This window comes from Diplotaxodon limnothrissa, linkage group LG16 (assembly GCF_057381915.1).
Source record: "Diplotaxodon limnothrissa isolate DT_005_m linkage group LG16, D_limnothrissa_male_GT1.1, whole genome shotgun sequence".
In the NCBI taxonomy this organism is placed as follows: domain Eukaryota; kingdom Metazoa; phylum Chordata; class Actinopteri; order Cichliformes; family Cichlidae; genus Diplotaxodon; species Diplotaxodon limnothrissa.
In genome coordinates this window covers 3064450-3085159 of record NC_140611.1, presented here as the reverse complement: position 1 = coordinate 3085159, position 20710 = coordinate 3064450, and the positions used below count along the sequence as shown (strand labels likewise).

At 42.9% G+C, this 20710-nt stretch overlaps 1 protein-coding gene across 3 annotated transcripts; it reads right to left on the bottom strand.

The window, feature by feature from the left end:
* Positions 1-1767: 1767 nt before the first annotated feature.
* On the bottom strand, positions 1768-15727 carry prkag3b (protein kinase, AMP-activated, gamma 3b non-catalytic subunit). Of its 3 annotated transcripts, XM_085374891.1 has the most exons (12): positions 15672-15724; positions 15582-15612; positions 13998-14102; positions 13818-13899; positions 11199-11257; positions 10930-10975; positions 8123-8177; positions 7649-7775; positions 6923-7088; positions 4820-4857; positions 4441-4587; positions 1768-4189 (listed from the first exon to the last, which is right to left on the bottom strand). In XM_085374891.1, exons 2-12 carry the CDS (start codon positions 15597-15599, stop codon positions 4073-4075), a joined length of 960 nt encoding a protein of 319 aa, XP_085231017.1. In that variant the 5' UTR covers positions 15600-15612; positions 15672-15724; the 3' UTR covers positions 1768-4072. The 3 variants fall into 3 exon arrangements, with proteins under 3 accessions (XP_085231017.1, XP_085231016.1, XP_085231018.1); XM_085374890.1 differs by having other exon boundaries at positions 15582-15727; XM_085374892.1 differs by lacking the exons at positions 15582-15612; positions 15672-15724 and adding an exon at positions 15048-15572.
* Positions 15728-20710: the final 4983 nt, after the last annotated feature.

Here is a 20710-nt window from a genome sequence, read left to right as displayed (position 1 = left end):
CTGCTTGGATGCTCAGCCAATAAAATCTGGCCGTTATTCCCTTCAGAGTTTTTTCATATCTCATATGCCCTGCCATGGGGTTATAATGAGCCGCCTGAAAAATCATTTCCCGGTGGCTCTGCGGCACCAACAACTGGGTGTGTGTCTCCTCTGTGCAAGTGTCATGACTCACTCGATATAACCTATCTTTCAATAACATGAAGCGCGGCTTCAGGGATCACCATGTGACCATCAATCTCAATCACCTGGTCGAAGGCTGAGCGTAGGGTGTCATCACGAGACTGCTCCAGTGGGAAATCTCCCGTGGGGGGAATTTCCGGAGCCGGCAGGGCCTCCCATGAAGGACCAGCAGTGCCCCAGGACGAACCAAGCTTCGGTGCACGAGGGTCTGCGCACAGCCCCTGCCCACCAAAGCATGGCGTATACCCCCTCGAGTCCTTATGCTATATGTCCCTCCTGGACTGGGAAAGGGTGCTGGGGCACGGGTGACGCGGAACACCTGCCTTACTTCCATCCGAGGACAGTTCCTCTTCAGGCGTCCCGGTTGGCTGCACTTCCAGCATTCCTGCCCCGGCGTCTGTGCCACTCTCCGTGGCTCAGGGGCAGCACTGGTTACCTCCAATCCCTGGGAAGGCACAAAGGAAGTGAATGGGTTAGTGGGGCTCAACACCGGTGCCCACTCTCCCTGTGCAGGCGGAGGTGCCTTGGTGCCGGCACTGGGGCTTGTTTGCTCGGTGTCTGGCTGCCTCCTCCGGGCTCCTCTGCTTTGGCGACGAGATGGTCCTCCACCAGTGTGACCGCGATCTCCATACTCGCGGGTCGGTGGCACCGGACCCATCTTGTCTTCTCCGCTGGCAGCCACTCCATGAACTGCTCCAGCACCACCTTGTCCACCAGCCGGGGGTCCCTGTCGCCCATCCGGTGCATTGCCACAAATAGTGAAGGGGCCTTCAGCGGCACAGTGGCCCCGAACAGCCGCTCCAGAACCTGAGTCTGCTGGTCCGCTTGCTCCTGCAGCTTTGCCAGGTAGACCCGCTGGGCAGCCGCCTGGTCTTGGCTCATCTTTGCCATCTCCGCCAGGAACGGCAAAGGCTGGGTAGGTGGCGCAGCATGTGGGTCTGACATCCCCACGTTTCCTGGGTTTCGGCACCACTTGTAGAATGCAGTCAACACACACACAGTTTGATGCACAGAGATGTGACGTTTATTTGTGACTTTTTGTGCGACAGTTCACAGTCTGGTCAGCGCCAGTCTCAGCTTTTTCAAGCACCCTTCGCTTGTCTTCTGCCTCAATAAAAAATGGAAAATAAAACTGTCATCAGTCCAAACGCCACCAGCTGTGTTCTCATCTGCCTCCCCTGCACCGCCCCGTTGAGCTCACTGCACCACTCCTCCCCTGCAGCCAAGCCAGGGACCACACCACCACAACATGTCATCTCTATTCATATAAATTATATGATTGCCTGGAATAAAGACCTATCCAACCAATTCTTCAGCCAGACACAGGTGGGAATAGTACAACATTGGAATTCACAATGTCATCGCATCACTAATATTAATGACCAAGTATACTTCTTTATCTGAAGTCATGTAAGAGCTATGTAACGTCAGCGCCAGTTAAAAGTTCAGACACAAATACTGATTTAAGAATTGTTATTTATTTTCAACAGTGTACAACAAAACTAAAGACATCAGAAATATGAAATAAGACATATTAAATTATATGATTAATACAAAAGTATGAAACATTATTTCACAGTAGCCTGGAACTTTTCCAACAGTATTTAAGGCATTCTTAGAAAAATTAGGGAAGCCTCATAAAATGAATAGATGCAAGTTTCTGACTGATACTGTAGCCTTAGACAGCACATTCTTTTGCATTGTTCATGGAAACAATACAAAACAGATCTGAATTACATCTTAATCGTAAGATGTCCAAACTCCTTTAAAAAAAGTATAACTTTTGATAAATTAACAGAAGAATCACAACAGCGTGTACTCACATGTGCTAAGTTTAGGCTTATGGCATGCTGATGCTGATGGCATAGTGGATTCAGAGGAAGAATTACACAGTGAAGCTGCTTGTGGAGTATTAATGTCAGATTTGTCAAACTAAGAGTTTGAAGAAGAGCTAATAAGTGAATAGAGTTCAGAAGATTTGCTTGACTGTTTGGTGAAATAACAACAAATTGGCAGAGATACAGAATTTGCCAGTATTTGACAGCTGAAGCAAAAGATTTAAGGAGACCATTCAAATCATGTAACTGTTTTAGAATAAATTGTTCTTGAAGAAAGTAGTTCCCAATGAGACAGTTAAGTGAATAAGCACAATTATTCTTGTTAGGAGTCAGAAAAGGAAAACTGAAAGAATTAGGAGGAGATATTATGAAGGAGGACTATAGCAGGGTTAGAACACTGATGCCAGAAAGAAAAAATCTCCATTGCCTTCAGAAGGAAGGCAAGAACACCAGAAAGAGCAGGAAACCTTTAAGGATTTCAAGGCAAATAGGTCGATGGGTGGCTCCTCAAAGGAGAGCATGGGTTGGACTTAGGAGCCATGTTCCCTCTAAGCTGCGTGTGCAATCGCACACTGCTGGCATGGTCTCCAATCTGTGTTGCACACACAAAAAAAAATCTAACCTGAATTGAAATTAAAATAAATACGTTAACAATTCTGTTTTGCAGTGTGCGTCAGTAAGTGACCCGTGACTGGCTGCTCCAGCCAATGATGCGATTCACATTCGTATATACGCAGCTAATCAACGTGGTTGACAGGCTCTAACAGCGTCCTTATGTCCCGACGCCGGTGTTTTAGCGAGCAAAGTGGCGTGGCTGATGTGGAGTGAAGCCACGTTAATGACAACGTGTACAACCATTGGAGATGTGAGCAGGACAGACGGAACAACTGACGGACAAAGTGTGGACTTTATACCAGTTTTTAAATTGTGTTGATCGGCCACGTAAAACCAGAGTTATGATAAAATATCTGCAATGTTTGTTTTTCTTCCTGAATACTGTCGTTGTTTATACTTTATATAGAAACTGCGTTTTATAAGGAAAACACTCAAAAGCCTGTGAGCTAAAACAACACCAAAAAAACCAGCCTTTCCTATTGGTGGAAAAATGTACCTCGTGGACCAATCAAAAAATGATATGGCAACATGGCATTTAGATGTTTAGGGAGGGGGAAGTTTTAGGAGTGACGGCGTGTTTGAGATGTGACAGATTTGCCACGTTTAGCCTGTTTGGAGTCTAAAGTTAGTGTGTTGTCTTGTGTAGTTAGTGTGTAGTTAGTGTGTAGTTGGTGTGTAGTTGGTGTGTAGTTAGTGTGTAGTTAGTGTGTAGTTAGTGTGTAGTGTAGTCAACAGTTTTGTTGTGTGTCAGAACAATGAGGCGCCTGCTGAGTGTTACAGGTGTTACAGCAGTGACACATCTGCTGCTGTCAGGCCTGCAGGTATCAGGCTGTTGTTCTCCTTCATCTCATAGTGGACAGAAATTATTTTTGGAGCGGCACAAATAATTTGTGTGGCATCAGATTTGATGCAGAACAGCTGATTGTTCTGTAAATAGTTTGAAATGTTTGTTTAAAAACGCCTTGGCTGCATTTTTAGGTAAACAGCTGCAAAAAACTTTGTTGTTTGCATAACTCAGTTACTTTTTTGAAGAAGTAACTATATAATTAATTACCCAACATTGGTCATTATATATTATATTTTGCAGACAGAGTTACAGACTCTCTCCCAGACCACAGACTCAGACTCATAATACAAGCCAGAGCTTTTAAAAAATAAAAAAAAAAGTTGTGTTTTCAAAATTGGAGTTCAAGTTATTTTTACTTCCAATAGTGTTAACATGCTACACAGGTGATGAACAAGATTTTTTAAATTTTCATTGTAAGTGGGCTAAAGCAGTTAATTAAAAGTAGTCTAACATAAATGCTGTAATTTGATTATTTTAATAAACATGTAACTTGGATGATTCGATGCTGGCGTGACCACAGTGCACACGTCTGCTGTTGCTCAGGGAGTTTGTGTGTTCGCTCAGACACATGAAACATTACAGGGAACATTGCTTAGGAGTACAGTGCATCAATGCCTGCAGGAGAGAGAACGAGGGCTTGGAGAAGGTCAGATAAAGACACAATCCCTCTGACCACATCATCACTGTCAACCAACACCAACCGATGTACCTGGTGAAACAAAAGATAACATTTTTCAGCTCCACTCTGCTGGATACATCAGTACACCCTGACACATTAAGTATCGAAGCTGTATTTTAAGTACTTATGTTGTGCATCTACCTAATGTACCTGAGCCTAATGGACTAACTTTGATTACACAGTCAAGAGCTCTCACGTCTGACTCATATTGCCACCAAAAGTATCCCAGCAGTTTGTGTATAAGTATTATTTTTGCAGCACTGCAGGCTGCACTGTATTACCTCAGCCTGTGCAATGCGATCGATGATGGTCTCCAGTGTTTCATGAGGGTAGCACTTAAGGACCCCCTCAACACAGCAGAATCTGGATGCAATGACTTCCCGCATTGTCATATTTAAGTTGTTATAGTTTTTCTGGGCTGCAAGGTTCTTAGGGACAGAAGAAAACCCAACAATGTTGTTAGCAGCTACTGATTTTACTTTCATAAGATAATAACATTTCTGGATTAACTGCTTATATATAAAGTATTTAACTGTTTCTATTTTTTCTTTAATAAATTTATGGTATTTTAATCAGAAATTGTGTGTGAAGATATACAGTGTAACACATGTGGGTCCTATGTACCATACATAATACATGGGGAAAAAAACAGCAACTTACAATAACATCAAATCTGGAGTACAGCGCCACCACTTTACCTACAGAGGATATACACAGAAAGGCCATGAGGTAAGTTTTTGTTGTTTTACCTTTTTCCAAAGTATGCATCCAAACTGAAGAAGAACAATAAAAAAATTTTAATTAAATTATGTAGCAAACAAACCAAAAACCTTCATATTATGACTCTTCGTAATATGAAGGTTTTTGGTCTAATGTGGCTATTGTTTGTCTTGATAACAGCTTTACAAACTGTTGTCATTATTGTCAGCCTTGTCAAAAATCAATTGGTAGAATTTTATTCTTAACTCCTTTGCATCCACCAGGTCTCTGATTAGGGTTAGTGGCAGGGCTAGGCTCACCTCTGCTGCTTTGTATGGAATTTACATCTATATAGCATATGCACATGAAAATGTTATAACAGAAGGCCTTGAAGCGTTGAAGCCTTTAATTGTCAAATAGCAAAAAAAAAAAAGCTGATCGTCTTTAGTAATCTGTATTATGACAAGACCAAGGACTGAAAGCTTTACATGCTGGTAAGAGAATAAAGACTACCATGAGCGGTAATGTAAACGTATCAAGCTTTTTCATATATTACAAAATTCAGTTAGTTGCATGTGATTACCTGCTGATGACTCATGATCATGCAAACTTCAAATTTTCCAGGTGAATAACAACATTAACTTAGCATGACAATTCAGAGCACCCAGCCTTCTTGGAGTCCCTGGGTGGTGTGCTGTAGGCTGCTCAACCTGGGGACTTTGTTGTCCTACTGTGAGACTTTCAATTCAATTCAATTCAATTTTATTTATATAGCGCCAAATCACAACAAAAGTCGCCTCAAGGCGCTTCATAGGTACAGAGAAAAACCCAACAATCATATGACCCCTTATGAGCAAGCACTTTGGCGACAGTGGGAAAGAAAAACTCCCTTTTAACAGGAAGAAACCTCCGGCAGAACCAGGCTCAGGGAGGGGCGGGGCCATCTGCTGTGACTGGCTGGGGTGAGAGAAGGAAGACAGGATAAAGACATGCTGTGGGCAACAACAGTGATACCTGGAGGGACGTGATTGGGAGGAACGGCCTCCCAGATCTGAACCTAAGTGGTGTTTTGTTCTTGGACTTCTGTGCCAACCACAGTTTGTCCATAACAAACACTAAGTTCAAACATAAGAGTGTCCGTAAGTGCACGTAGCACCAGGACGCTCTAGGCCACAGGTTGATAATCGATTTTGTAATCGTATCACCAGACCTGCCGCCATATGTTCTAGACACTCGGGTAAAGAGAGGGGCTGGTGGTGAGTTGGATCAGGTAGTGGGGGAGGATGCTGGACAGACCTGGCGCTGGGAGTGCCTGGCAGAGGCCCCAGTCTACGAGATCTTCAACGCATACCTCCCACAGAGCTTCAGTAACATTCTGAGGGAGATGGTCAATTCACTGAGTCTGAATTCACCGTGTTCAGGACCTCCATTGCCGAGGCTGCACTGAGCTGCAGCCACAAGGTGGCCACAACCCCTGAACCAAATGGTGGACACAGAGGTGAAGGGAGCCACCAGGCTGAAGGAGGAGTCCTCTCTGGCTTGGTTAGCCTGTGGAACTTTGAAGGCAGCTGAAAGGTACCAACAGGCCAAGAGGAACGTGGCTCAGGCAGTGGCTGAAGCTCAAACTCAAGTGTGGGAGGAGTTGTCCGGTGGTGGAAGGAATACTTTGAGGATCTCCTTAATCCCACTGACACATTTTCCGTGGAGGAAGCAGAGTCTGATACTGATGCGGGGGACAACTCACCTATCTTCAGGAGCAAGGTCATTGAGGCAGTTAAACAACTCCTGGGGTGGATGAGGTTCGCCCTGAGTTCCTGAAGTGGAGATCAGGGGCGGTACCTCTGGACTGGCAGACTGGGGTGGTGGTTCCCATTTTTAAGAAGGGAGACTGGAGGGTGTGTTCCAACTATTGAAGGATCACACTCCATAGCCTCCCTGGGAAAGTCTATGTTAGGGTGCTGGAAAGGGGAGTCTGTCCATTAGTAGAACCTCAGATACAGGAGGAAGAATGCAGTTTTCAGCTTAAGTCTATCAATAGGAACAGTTAGCATGATATCAAACTACCTCGTTCATTGACCACAGGCAGAGCTGACACTCTTCTCTCCACAAAAAGGCTCAGAGCATCATAGACGGAAGCCGATTCCTGGATTGTTGCAATATGTTTAAAGGTACCAATCGGCACTTCACGGATTTGCCTTTGAAGAAACCTGGGTCTGGGAATCATAGATCCCTTAAGGGAAAAGACATAATAAAAGATAATATATTGTGATTTTGAGATTTTGCATTTCACTATTATTATTCTTAATATATAAAGTCTCAATATCATGAAAAAATATAATGCATCAATTAAAATGGAAAAGTAGACATCTTCAAACAGTGATGACAGCCCTTTTTGTGAGCATATAGAGGGCATGCAGATGTATCCAGGCTCCGATTTGTATCATACGTTACACAAAGGAGCTACATGTTTCTACCTCTGTCTACTATGTGCCATGAGAAATCACTGCATCTCAAGACCAATGCTGTTCAAGAAAAACAAACATTATCAAGCACAGCAGTGGTCCAGAGTAATTTACCATGATTTTTTTTTAACCATATCTGATGTATTTCTGGGCACCTGTAGCCCCTCAAAATTACAATTCATTTGGGAAAAAAAGATAATGAAAAGAAGTCTTTCAAATACCAACATACAGGAGAATAAAGATTTCTTTTCTTTGAGCCAGGTCTTTTAACTGCAATTAAATTATGGGATTAAGTTAACGGTGTGCTGCACAAGAAGTGTCTCCTTACAAAAATGTGGAGAAACTTGAGTATGCGTTTGTGAGTGAGGATGTGGAGGACGTTTCCTGATGCTGGGTCAATAACTGGCAGGCGGTGGATCTTATTCTTTAACAGGGAGTATATGGCATCAAACAAACTGAAAAGACAAACACGATTTGTGATTAGGATTTTAAGAATTTCAGAATAAACAGGCTATCCATGGTAAATTTCCTACATCTGCTTATTATTTTATATGGCTTTCAAACAGCCCAGTTAAGCTCTTTTAACAAGCAGACCACAGCTCAGATTAGTTAGCTCCAGCAATGAACACTGGTCGGAAGTCAATAGATACCAAATTCCCTAAATGTTGATATTTTGTACTTTGTTTGAAATTGTAGTTGTAAATCTGGTGTAATTTAAGCAAAAGAACTGTAGCCTTTAAAATGATAAAGTGTGACTACATTATGACTAAATTAAATAAATCTATTTTAGGGCTGGCCTTACCTGGACTCTGGTGTAATGCTGATTAGTCTGTTAAATGAGTACTGGAGATAGATTTCTGCAAACAGAAAAAAAACAAACAAACCACAAACTACTTGGAAACACAGCCTAAAGCTCATTTAAATGTTTAAAAAACAGCCATTCCCAAACTAAAGACCATTGTAGCCTATGAACATCATTTGTGGTGCAGCCAAACCTTTGATCAGAACCTGATCATTACACACGCCGAAGATCAAGTGTTTGCTTCTTGTGCTTCAGTTTTTTTATGCAACTAATTATTGTAAATAATGTCTCACTGCTCTTCCACACTACCTTCAGATCCCACCAGTGGGCCACAATGCAAGTTTTGGGAATAGTTGGTTTAAAAGAATTAGAATCCCATTTCCAAAAATGTTGGGATGCTGTCAGTAATGTGAATAAAAACAGAATGTAGTGATTAGCAAGTTATTTGAACTGTATATTTAACTTAAAATATAACAACTCAGAAACTGAACAGCAGGCTTACTTGTAGTTCCTAGGATTTAAAAGTAGAACGGGAGGCAAAGCCTTCAGGTTTAGAATAGAATAGAATAGAATAGCCCTTTATTGTCATTCTACATGTACAATGGAGTTATGGCTGCTCCATGCACAGTGTTTGTAACACTGTGCATGGAGCAGCAACATTATGAGGGACAGTGCTTGTTAACAGTAGAATGGCCGAGGGGAAAAGGCTGTTTGTGAGACTGACCACAGGCGCAGAACAGAGGGCAGTGCATCAAACAGGTGGTGGGCCGGATGAAAGGGATCACCTGTGATGGCCGTGGTTTTTCTGAGACAGGATGATCTGTCGATGGCCTACGGGTGGCAGAGTTCAGCCAGTGATTTTCTGCGCTGTTTTAATTACCCTCTGTGCAGCCTTCCTGTTCTCAGTAGTGGCCCCCATGTGCTGAACACCCAGGCAGTAGGAGAGCACGCTCTCCACTGAGGAGCGGTAGAAGGCCAGCACCAGCTTCCAGTCCAGGTTATTCTTCCTCAGGACACAGAGGAAGTGCAGCCATTGGTGAGCCTTCTTTAAAAGGGCAGAGACGCCCAGAAACCTGAATGTGGAGACTGATTCCACCCATTGCAATGAACTGGTCTGCATTGGTGCATCATATCTTTATTCTCTTCCCCCTCCTGCCCCCCCCCTCTTTCTTAAATAGATAACTATCATATCTGATATCATATCTCACAGTACAATAATATTGAATGGGTTGCATTGTTGTATTTTGTCATGTTTCTCAGGTCTTTGTCTGAATTTCTACGAACATTATTGCTAAGGATTGTCTTATTGCATTGGAGTCACACTGGGTTAAATATGTACACTTGGGTTTTAAGGGGTATTTATTATTTTCTTCTTTTTTTGGGTTGTATGGAAGTCCCAAACGCAATTTCATTGTTCTTGACAATGACAATAAATAAATACTACTACATTCTCCATTTATAATGAGAAGAGAGTGGACCTGTCTGTGCCCCCTGAAGTGCATTATGAGTTCTTTTGTTTTAAGGATGCCTGTGGACAAGGCTGGCACTGGTGGTCAGGAAAAGCTGCAGACAGCTCAAGCTGTGCCGGGTGGGGGGCACTCCTACAGGAAAAACCAAAGTCTGTCAGCCCGGTGGTAGGCGGACAGCTGCAGAAGAGGGCCTGGGCCGGCACCACTTGATCATGCAGGACATGTGCAGGCTTAAGTCTATCAATAGGAACAACCTCCTGCCGACTTCCAAAGTCCAAAAAGGAAAGGCTTTCGGCCTGGTTGAATAACCCTGAACGGGCCGTCAAACAGAACAATAGGGTCGGGCAGGCAGTGGTGCACCAGGAATGGAAAACGAGTCTCTGGTGGAACGGAGAGACAGCATAGAGGTATTGAAACACGAAGGGGGGGGGGGGGGGGCTCGCAGGCATGAATTCCCCAGGATCCCGGAGCGGCTGGCCAAGGACCAGTTCAGCTGGAGAATCCCAGAGGTCTTCCCTAACCGCGCAGCGCAAACCTGTAAGAGAACCCCAGAGAGCGGCCTTGAGTGACTCGTGAAGCTGCTTGCACATCCCGTTGGTTTGCGGGTGGTATGCTGTGGTTTGGTGGACCTTGACCCCCAGGCTGTCAGCCATGGCAGACCAACGCTCCAAAACGAACTGGGGGGGGGGGAATGAAACGCGAAATCAACAAAAATTCCCTGGCCACCACCGCCGCTGTCATGGATGCCATCCCTGTAAGGTCTATGTCAGGGCGTTTGAAAGGAGAGTTCATACATTAGTCAAACTTCAGATCCAGGAGGAACAATGCTGTTTTGTCCTGTTCACAGAACACTAGACCAGCAGGAATCCTCTTGAGGATATTCGAGTGTGTGTGTGAGCTTATCAATCCAGTCTACATCCAGGCAGGAGCACCCAAACTCCTACTTCAGTGCTATGCTGTTGGAATACTATGTAATGAGGTTACTGTCTTGTTAAAATAAGCAAGAACATCTAAGGGGGAGGAAAAACCAAAAACATCATCTGGATGGCAACATGAGCATGTTGCTCCATGAGCTGTACTGTTGAGGATCAATCAATAATGTCTCTAATACGCATAGATGACCTCTAAATGTTTGTGGAAGCAGTGATAAACAGTATAATGGGCACATTTCCAAGCCAATAAGAAAAGATTGATTCATTTAAAAAAAAAAATATTTAAAATATTTATAAACCACAGCATTCTGTTTTTATTTACATCCTGTTGAATGTCACAACTTTTTTGGAAAGCTGTTCTAAATTCTTATTCTTTCATGCTTGCGGACAGCATCGTTGAACAGACCTCTCCATGTCTCTATCTTGTGATCCTCAAGCTCATATATCTGAACCTGCAGACAAACCAAACATTTCAGATCCAATGATTATGGCAACATCCGACATGATGGAGGATTTTTACTTATTTTTTTAATCAGTATGGTTTTTGTATTATAACATGATTTGAAAGCACAGTGTGAATGCATTTGACAAAAGCATCCATCCATTTTCTTCTGCTAAAACACAAAGCAGCTAAATATATACAATAAATTTATAGTACTCAGAAACTCAGCTCACCAGAGGAGACTTATAGTATCGATGTAGTATGTTAATGAAGTCAGTGATGGTCAGCATACCTGGACAGAAACATATAGATCATGTTTAGCCTGAGTGACACTGGACGTACTGAACATGGATTCATCATGTTATGATGCTAACTGACACACATCTGGAAGTTTCTTATTTAGGACAAGTGAGCATGAAATGCTGTCTACTTTCCTTACTAACTAAATCAACACCATCAGAGCTTAATAACTATTGACCGCACCTCACGTCTCATGTAGTCAAGGTACTGGAAGACTAGTCTTGGATCTACTTGGATCTGACCTTTGATTTCAAGTGAATTTAATACCATCCAGCTGATGTTACTGATGCTGATGGAAGTGTCAGTAAGCCATCATGGATGACTGACTATGTGACTAGATATAAGACAGCGAGATGGTCTCTCTGGTCTTACACATAAAATAGAAGGGAAAAGCTACATAACCTGTGTCTCTTATGGAATAGGATGTAGATGTAATAGTGGTATACAGGCACTACAGTGACCAGGTCAACAACGGGCTGAATGGGAAGACCAATAGAGAGGCTTTATAGAAGACGGAGGTGAGCAGGCTCTATTTTCTTGGAAAGCTGTGGTCCTTAAATCCTAAAATGTTGAATATCTTTAATCACCCATTTGTGGCCAACACAGTGTACCTCACGATGGTCTTCTGGAGGAGCAGCATCCGAGCTGGTGACACCAACCATAAAATGATCATGGAGGCTGGCTCTGTGGCTAGAAACTGGACACTTTTAAAGATATGTATTATATACAGTGGGGCAAAAAAGTATTTAGTCAGCCACCGATTGTGCAAGTTCCCCCACTTAAAATGATGACAGAGGTCAGTAATTTGCACCAGAGGTACACTTCAACTGTGAGAGACAGAATGTGAAAAAAAATCCATGAATCCACATGGTAGGATTTGTAAAGAATTTATTCGTAAATCAGGGTGGAAAATAAGTATTTGGTCACCTCAAACATGGAAAATCTCTGGCTCTCACAGACCTGTAACGTCTTCTGTAAGAAGCTTTTCTGTCCCCCACTCGTTACCTGTATGAATGGCACCTGTTTGAACTCATCATCTGTATAAAAGACACCTGTCCACAGCCTCAAACAGTCAGACTCCAAACTCCGCCATGGCCAAGACCAAAGAGCTTTCGAAGGACACCAGGAAAAGTATTGTAGACCTGCACCAGACTGGGAAGAGTGAATCTACAATAGGCAAGCAGCTTGGTGTGAAAAAATCAACTGTGGGAGCAATCATCAGAAAATGGAAGACATACAAGACCACTGATAATCTCCCTCGATCTGGGGCTCCACGCAAGATCTCATCCCGTGGGGTCAAAATGATCATGAGAACGGTGAGCAAAGATCCCAGAACCACACGGGGGGACCTGGTGAATGACCTGCAGAGAGCTGGGACCAAAGTAACAAAGGTCACCATCAGTAACACACTACAACGGCAGGGAATCAAATCCCGCAGTGCCAGACGTGTTCCGCTGCTGAAGCCAGTGCATGTCCAGGCCCGTCTGAAGTTTGCCAGAGAGCACATGGATGATACAGCAGAGGATTGGGAGAATGTCATGTGGTCAGATGAAACCAAAGTAGAACTTTTTGGTATAAACTCAACTCGTCGTGTTTGGAGGAAGAAGAATACTGAGTTGCATCCCAAGAACACCATACCTACTGTGAAGCATGGGGGTGGAAACATCATGCTATGGGGCTGTTTTTCTACCAAGGGGACAGGACGACTGATCCGTGTTAAGGACAGAATGAATGGGGCCATGTATCGTGAGATTTTGAGCGAAAACCTCCTTCCATCAGTGAGAACTTTGAAGATGAAACGAGGCTGGGTCTTCCAACATGACAATGATCCAAAACACACCGCCCGGGCAACAAAGGAGTGGCTCCGTAAGAAGCATTTGAAAGTCCTGGAGTGGCCTAGCCAGTCTCCAGACCTCAACCCCATAGAAAATCTGTGGCGGGAGTTGAAAGTCCGTGTTGCTCGGCGACAGCCCCAAAACATCACTGCTCTCGAGAAGATCTGCATGGAGGAATGGGCCAAAATACCAGCTACTGTGTGTGCAAACCTGGTAAAGACCTATAGTAAACGTTTGACCTCTGTTATTGCCAACAAAGGTTATGTTACAAAGTATTGAGTTGTATTTTTGTTATTGACCAAATACTTATTTTCTACCCTGATTTACGAATAAATTCTTTACAAATCCTACCATGTGGATTCATGGATTTTTTTTTCACATTCTGTCTCTCACAGTTGAAGTGTACCTCTGGTGCAAATTACTGACCTCTGTCATCATTTTAGGTGGGGGAACTTGCACAATCGGTGGCTGACTAAATACTTTTTTGCCCCACTGTAGTTGCCTAATAATTATGCACAGTAACAGTCACCTGCACACACAGATATCCCCCTAAAATAGCTCAAACTAAAAACAAACTAAAAACTACTTCCAAAAACATTCAGCTTTGATATTAATGAGTTTTTTGGGTTCATTGAGAACATGGTTGTTGATCAATAATAAAATTATTCCTCAAAAATACAACTTGCCTAATAATTCTGCACTCCCTGTATGGCTCACCTACAAAACACTGAAGCTTGCTGTCCCACAGCGGCGCTGCCCTCACACCATTAGCCACCAGAGCAAAGAAAGCCTTCTTCACCTGCCAAACAGACACCCAGTCACTGAAACCATGAACATGTTTTGTAACTGTGGCTTGTTTTACTGGCAGAATAAGAGGATGTGTTGTGAACATTCGACCTGCAGTGTTGTGTCAAAGATGACCAGTTTGGAGCTGGTTGGGATGGCATCGTAGCAGGAGTGACTCTTCATGAAGTTCATGTAAATGAATGTGTCAGTCTGGACCTGTGGAGAAGAGCAGGTGTTGCTTATGCCACAGACAAATAAGAAATATAATATACACTGCTGTTAAAAATGTTGGTTTCATGTTGGGTATTTATATGAGGGTTTTTATTTTTTTATAAGGGCATCATAATGTTTTCACAAAAAAAGATTATATGTTCTTCAAGCTTGGGTCTAACAGTGTTTTGAGAGTTTGAGGATGCTGACAGCATCTGCAGTCTCCTGGACAGAGACGTCTGATGTGATGATGTGATGTTTGGACCACCTTTTACATTTACTCTGGTTATTTCTTTGGCCCCTGGTAAGTTTTGATTTGCTCGTGCTCCATCTTTCCTTGATCTTACCGGTAGCTGGGACAGCTCCATCTACAATCCCAATTTTAAAAAAAAAATACAAAAAAAAATAAAAATACAAAAGAAAAAAAAAAGGGCAACAGGGCAAATTTACCACCGTGTAGCAATATTTGAAAATAGCAACTGCAGTTTCAATACTTCTAAAGTGACCAGAAACAGTGGATCAAGTATGCAGCAGAATAAATATTATGGGGAATTCAGCAAACACAAGCCACATCTCCCGTCGGATTTCTTTCCCGTTTTCAGGACATATGTGTGTTACAGTTACCAGGCAACCTGGTGAACCCTAAAGCTTCAAGTCATCGCTATTTCAGTTAGGTGTCTGTACCCGACTGTCCACTGCTTCAGATTACACCTGGAATTTAGTTGGGTAAACAAGGTTGCACATTATTTTATAAAGTAATTATCAGAATCAGAATACGTTATTAATCCCTAAGGAAACTGTGTGGTTACAGTAACAATCTGAACTAATTAAATAATACAGTACGTTACAAAGTTACAAAACATAAGAAATAGCTCTAATATGGCTATCCAGAATACTACAGAGGTTCAATATATTGACATTTGACTCTAAACCTCAAACTGTAAAACTCACTGTAAAGGACAGCCACAGGCAGGAATGATTTCCTGTGTCGTTCAGTGGTGCATTATGGGTAGTATGTCAGTGAAGGCGCTCCTGTGACTGGCCGGCACATCGTGGAGTGGGTGGGAGGTATTGTCCAGCATTGTCCTTATCACCGTATCCTTAACATCTGCCTCTCAGACACCACCTTAAGGAAGTCCAGCTCCATCCCCACATTGCTGGCCTTAGGATCAGTTTTATTGAGTCTGCTGGCATCTGCGGCCCTCAACCTGCTGCCCCAGCATGCAACAGCAGAGGATCGCACTGGCCACAACAGACAGACAATCCTGAGTGTTGTCTGACAGATGTTAAAAGACCTCAGTTGACGACTCTGACCCTTCCTGTAGACTGCAGTAGTGTTTTTAACCCAGTCCAGTTCATTATCTATGTGTAATCTGAGGTAATATAAAAGTAGGTCCAGTGTTTTTTCTTAGCAACTTTTCAAAGTCACGTAGAACAAACAGCAGCACACGAGGTGCGAGGTGGAGGGTGAGGACAGTGTCTTACCTCTGCCAGAGGTTCCATAGCCTGCAGACAACAGCAATAAGAGGTCTGCACACGTAGAATCACACTGACCCACAAAACCCTGGGCATCAAAATGACAGACAGCAGCACTGTGACGGACTGTCTACCTGGAGGAGCTGTGAGACTTTGCTGCCAAGTCAGATAAAGAGGTGTTGAAAGAGTCCAGACATGGTGAGAAGGACGGAAAACTGGACAAATTGAGAGGGAGACAAATTGCTCTGTGAAGCTTGAGACAGCTGGGACAGACTGAAGTCTAAATCTGGACTGAAGTGTGAGAGTGGCATTTAGAGGGACAGAGGAAGAGTGGGTGGAGACGGGGGGGGGTATTGCCTTATTAACATTTGTAGCAGAGCAGAGGACGCTCATCCCGGTCACTTCATCTTCTGAAAGTGGAAACTAAACACAGATTTAATAAGCAGTTTGTATGTACGAGATGTCTGCATATCCAATAATCCATCCTCTCCTCCACCTCTGGCTCCATGAAAACAGCCAAAGTGCCAACATTTATACTGGTTCTTGAGTGCAGACTCGAGAACCAGTGGGTGATACAGCAATGACAACATCCAGCTACGGTAGCAACCAGCGCACTTCAGCACATTCGTTAGCTTCAATGTCATGAACTATTTGTGTGTTTTTAAGATTAGCTATCAGATCATCAGACATGTTTTAACAGTAGACATAACTTCTCTGTCCAAAGTGTCATTTTTACTCTTAAAGAATTTTACATTACTTTTAGTTTTGTTTCCAATTCTTGTGAAACAGCTGCTAGTGATATTAGCTAATATGTGTCTTGATGCTCAATCATCCAGGTAAGTAAATCCCAGAGGCTGATTCTGCTAATCTTGACTTGGATGAGCAGAATCAACCTTCATTAGCTAATATTACTTTGATTTTAAGTGTGGAAATGTTCATATTTTAGCTTACATTTTTAATAACCAACTTTGATGTAGGGCTTTTAATGAGGTGCATTTAACTTCTCCCAGGATAGCTGAACTTTATACTTCTGTGTTACAGGAAGAAAGAAGTGCTCAGTACAGCTTTAAGACTTTGCTGGTACTACTGTGGGAGACATTCAAAGTTTACTGGGCCAGTAACTATTTATAAATCTAGTAAACCATCTCCTACTTTCCACCGTAGTCAGTTTACATGCAGCCTCTAACATCACTAAACACATAGTCAACATTCACATTTTTACAGAAAAGATTTAAACTTTGCCAAAAAACCCTTTGAAACCTGAAACCATGTGTTCTCTCTTAATTTCCAACAAAACATAACAAAATAAACTCTGCAGTTTGTTGACTAAAAATGAAGAAACTGTTGGCAAACGCACACAGATTCAGCACTTCTTCTCAGGTGTTAACACAGCTCAAACATGTAGATCATTCTCTGAATCCAGTTTACATTGTAATTCAGATTCACAGCCAGCTTGTACAACGTCGTGCTAATAATAACTGCAGGTGTCCAAACAGGCTGTGCTGCTGGTTACAGGAGACCTCACATATTAATAGTTTACAGCTATTTACAGAGTCCTTTTAAAATGTTGTTGGAGTATCACAGTTGCAAAGAAAAGTTGTCAGCGCCCTGAAAACGCATAGAAGCTGCAGTGATTGGACAGAAGAACAAACACAATGTGATTAAACTAAAAAACAGCAAATCTGTAAAATCTATGTCTGCAAAAAGTGAATAAAGGTGAGCATCAGAACACATCTGTGGAGAGATGCTCAAACTTAACCACGTTAAATGAGATGAGCCATTTCTTTTTAAATGCCAGAATCCCACTGTTGGTAATTTATGTTTGAATAGAGTTGATCTGAAGTGGGTCAAAACTCGTGACAACCCAGAAGGTGAGCTGCAATAATTTCACTGGGTGGTGGCATAATCCATTCTCATAAACCACTTAGAAAAATACATAGCATAGCATTGGAGTGCTATGACTTCTTAGAGCAGAACGAACGAAAAAATTTATATATAATATAAAAATCATCATTGCAGATCAGTCAATGCCAGTAACAGTAACACTGATTCTTATTCATATTTATGTAGTTTTCCTTGTTTTTTCATTATTAGTTCTTTTACGCAGTGACTAAAAAAGACACTTCCACTTGATGTGCTAGTATAATATAGTGAAGTCAGGGCACTTGCAGTGCAGTAGTTCTCCTGTAGAAGGGCGCAGTCCGAGGAACAGCAAAGATACTGCACAGGCCTCTGGTAGAGAGGCCTGAAGGATAAAGATCACCCCAGGGTGAGAAGGGAATTATATACATGTCTATGTTTGATCCTGAAATCCTGACAGATTTTTTTATTACGAATGTCTCGGTACATTTTTCTATTCACCTTTTCTTGAGTTACATGAAGCGTGACAGTTCCATATGCTGAACGACAGCCCACAAGCATTGACTGACTGATTGTCACTAGTAATGAAACACGTACATGCATCTACTGTTCACTACAAAGCGCCTTAAGGCGACTGCTGTTGTGATTTGGCGCTATATAAATAAAATTGAATTGAATGCAGTGAAACAGGCCCCCTTCCGACCGTAAATACAGGCACAAACATGACGTTGGTAAGACAGGTCGGAGAGGTAGGAGGGTAAGAAAAACAATGAAATACACAATACATGAGGGGAGAGGAGGGAAAAAAACTCCACCCAGACTGAGCTCCTCAGGGGAGAGCAGTTTGGGAACAAAACCCTCAATGAAGCACATGAGTCTTCACACCTTACAACATAAAAAACACGGGACTTGCGATGGGTGGGGTTTGGGAGAGAGGCGACGTAGACAACAGCCATCCGGTCCTGCAGCCGGACCCTGGCCCTGGACACAGACTCGCCTGACTGCATTGGGTGGAAGTTCGAAGCCGTTGGAGGGGGGAGGTTATTGTATATCTGTCTGAGTACATGTGTATGCGTGCGTGTATCCTGTATCCAACTCGAGAGAGTTCCCTTTCACCTAGTTTTAAGCAAAAGTCAACAATCCCCCAGCCAACACAGGTGACCTTGAGGAAGTAGGAGGATAGGGCAGAGTCACACACCGTCTTTAATCTGGAAGGATTTGTTGTTCCAGCTTCGGCTCTGGAGCTTCCAGCTGGTGAGGGGAGGCCGTGTGAAGATGCATCCCAATTTTGCAGGTGATCTACTGTCCATCACTGGTCCCAGGTCTATTGATTTCCCATTGCAGAGTCGTGAGCTTCTCCATGATTTTATCTATAGTGCGTTCAATAAGCACAGTCTGAGTACTCACTGCATCAGTCATGCCGGTCAACCTTTTTGGGCAGCTGTAACCGCTTTCATTAGTCGTAGATAAGCCAGGGCTATGCCAGCTCCAATCAGCAGGAACCCCGTTATCATGGTTCCAAATAGGTAGATGTCTTCAACGTCCTCCATCGAGTGTTGCCAGGCACAAGACCCGCCACCCCCCAGCCGTCCATTGTGTATGCAGCAGCCAACATTCCTGCAGGACATTCAGGCTCCCCCGGTCTTCTCGGTGAGAAGATGATGTCAGTCGCGTTAAGAGACTAGTTGATCAAATCCAGAATTTCTTGATTTTAGAGAACAAGACGGAGCGAGTCGCTGAGTTAGAGCAGACGAGACAAAAGAAGCCAAACAGGAAAGATAAGGGAGGGAGAGAGGAAGATGTGACCGCCTCCGTCGAGAGCCAAGCCTTTATTGTTAGTATGGTATATTGAGATGATATGCAGTGCCCTTTGACCTCCAAACATGGTGTGTATAATGGCTTCCAGAGTTCAGTTTTGGTCTCAGGCTATATTCTCCCAGTATTTCACAGGCGTCTATTGTTATTCAGCAAACTTTTAATGCTCAACATACTTTTTCTTTAGCAATGGAGTCTTGCATGGCGAGCGTGCATACAGGCCATGGTGTGCATCTCTTATTGTTTTCTTTGAAACCATTGCACCTGATGATTCCAGCTCCTTTTGTAGTTTTGGTCCTCAGCACTTGGACAACTCTTCTGAGAATTTTCACTTCTCTGTCTGAAATCTTGTGGGGAGCAACTGGTCATGGCTGGTTTATGGTGAAATTATGTTCTTTCTTGTTCCAGATTATGGCTCCCATAGTACTCACAGGAACCTTATTTGATCCACTGTATAGTGACTGGAACATGTAGTTAATCTGTATAAATTCATATCTAAAACTACGTTTTTTCCCACCCCCACTAATGGAGGCGCCCTCACTCATTTCCTCCAATAAAAGAGTAGCACCACAAAACTGCTAGTTCCAAACTACCGAAATTATGTCCCCGTTAATTTCCATGGAGAAACAAACACCAGAAAACATTTGTTTGTTAGATCTGCTGAATGCAGGCTGCTTCTCAAAAGGCACCAAGTGAAAAAGAAGCTACGATTTATAAGCAGCCCAACTCTCTTTAATTTAATATTCATCAAATCAGAGTAAGTGACAAAAAAAAGGGAAAGACCCAAACCAACACCTCTTACCTGTACTGACCGATTTTACACAAAGCCTGGTTGGGGCAAAGAAAAACCCCAAACTTCATGACTTTTCTTTCAGATTTGTTGCTATTGTCATTGTCACACTGTGCTCAGGAGTTAGAGCATGTCGTATACTAATCTGGAAGGTCGATGGTTCGATCCTTCCAGTATGCACACCATCCTTGGACAGGATACCGAACCACAAGTTGCTCCTGATGTGTCCAGAGTGTCAGTCTTAGAAAGCCCTTAGGAATAGAAACAACTATTTGCATGAATGTAGGTGTAAGTGCTTTGAGTGTTCAAGCAGAGTAGAAAAGCACTATATAGGAACCAGTCAGTTCATTCTGTGTTTGTCAGACATTCATATTGTGGTTTCAAATAATGCAGTAAAGTGCTCCCTTTGAGCCAAAACTCTTTAAACTGCTTCAAAGGCTAGATTCATTGTTACCTGTAAGACGGATTTGTCATAATTAGCATCACATATTTGTGTTTTGTCTTTTACTGCCCACGCTGTACCGTCTGGCTGTGGGGCTTTTGTTCGTTTGGATCTCCCGAGGCAGCAAAGAGACACGGCAGCCGTTTTTGGACTTGAACCTTCAACTGCTTCTTAAATGTAAGAAAATGCACTTTGGGCATATTCGTCTTCTCTCTCCTGCCAACATCAATT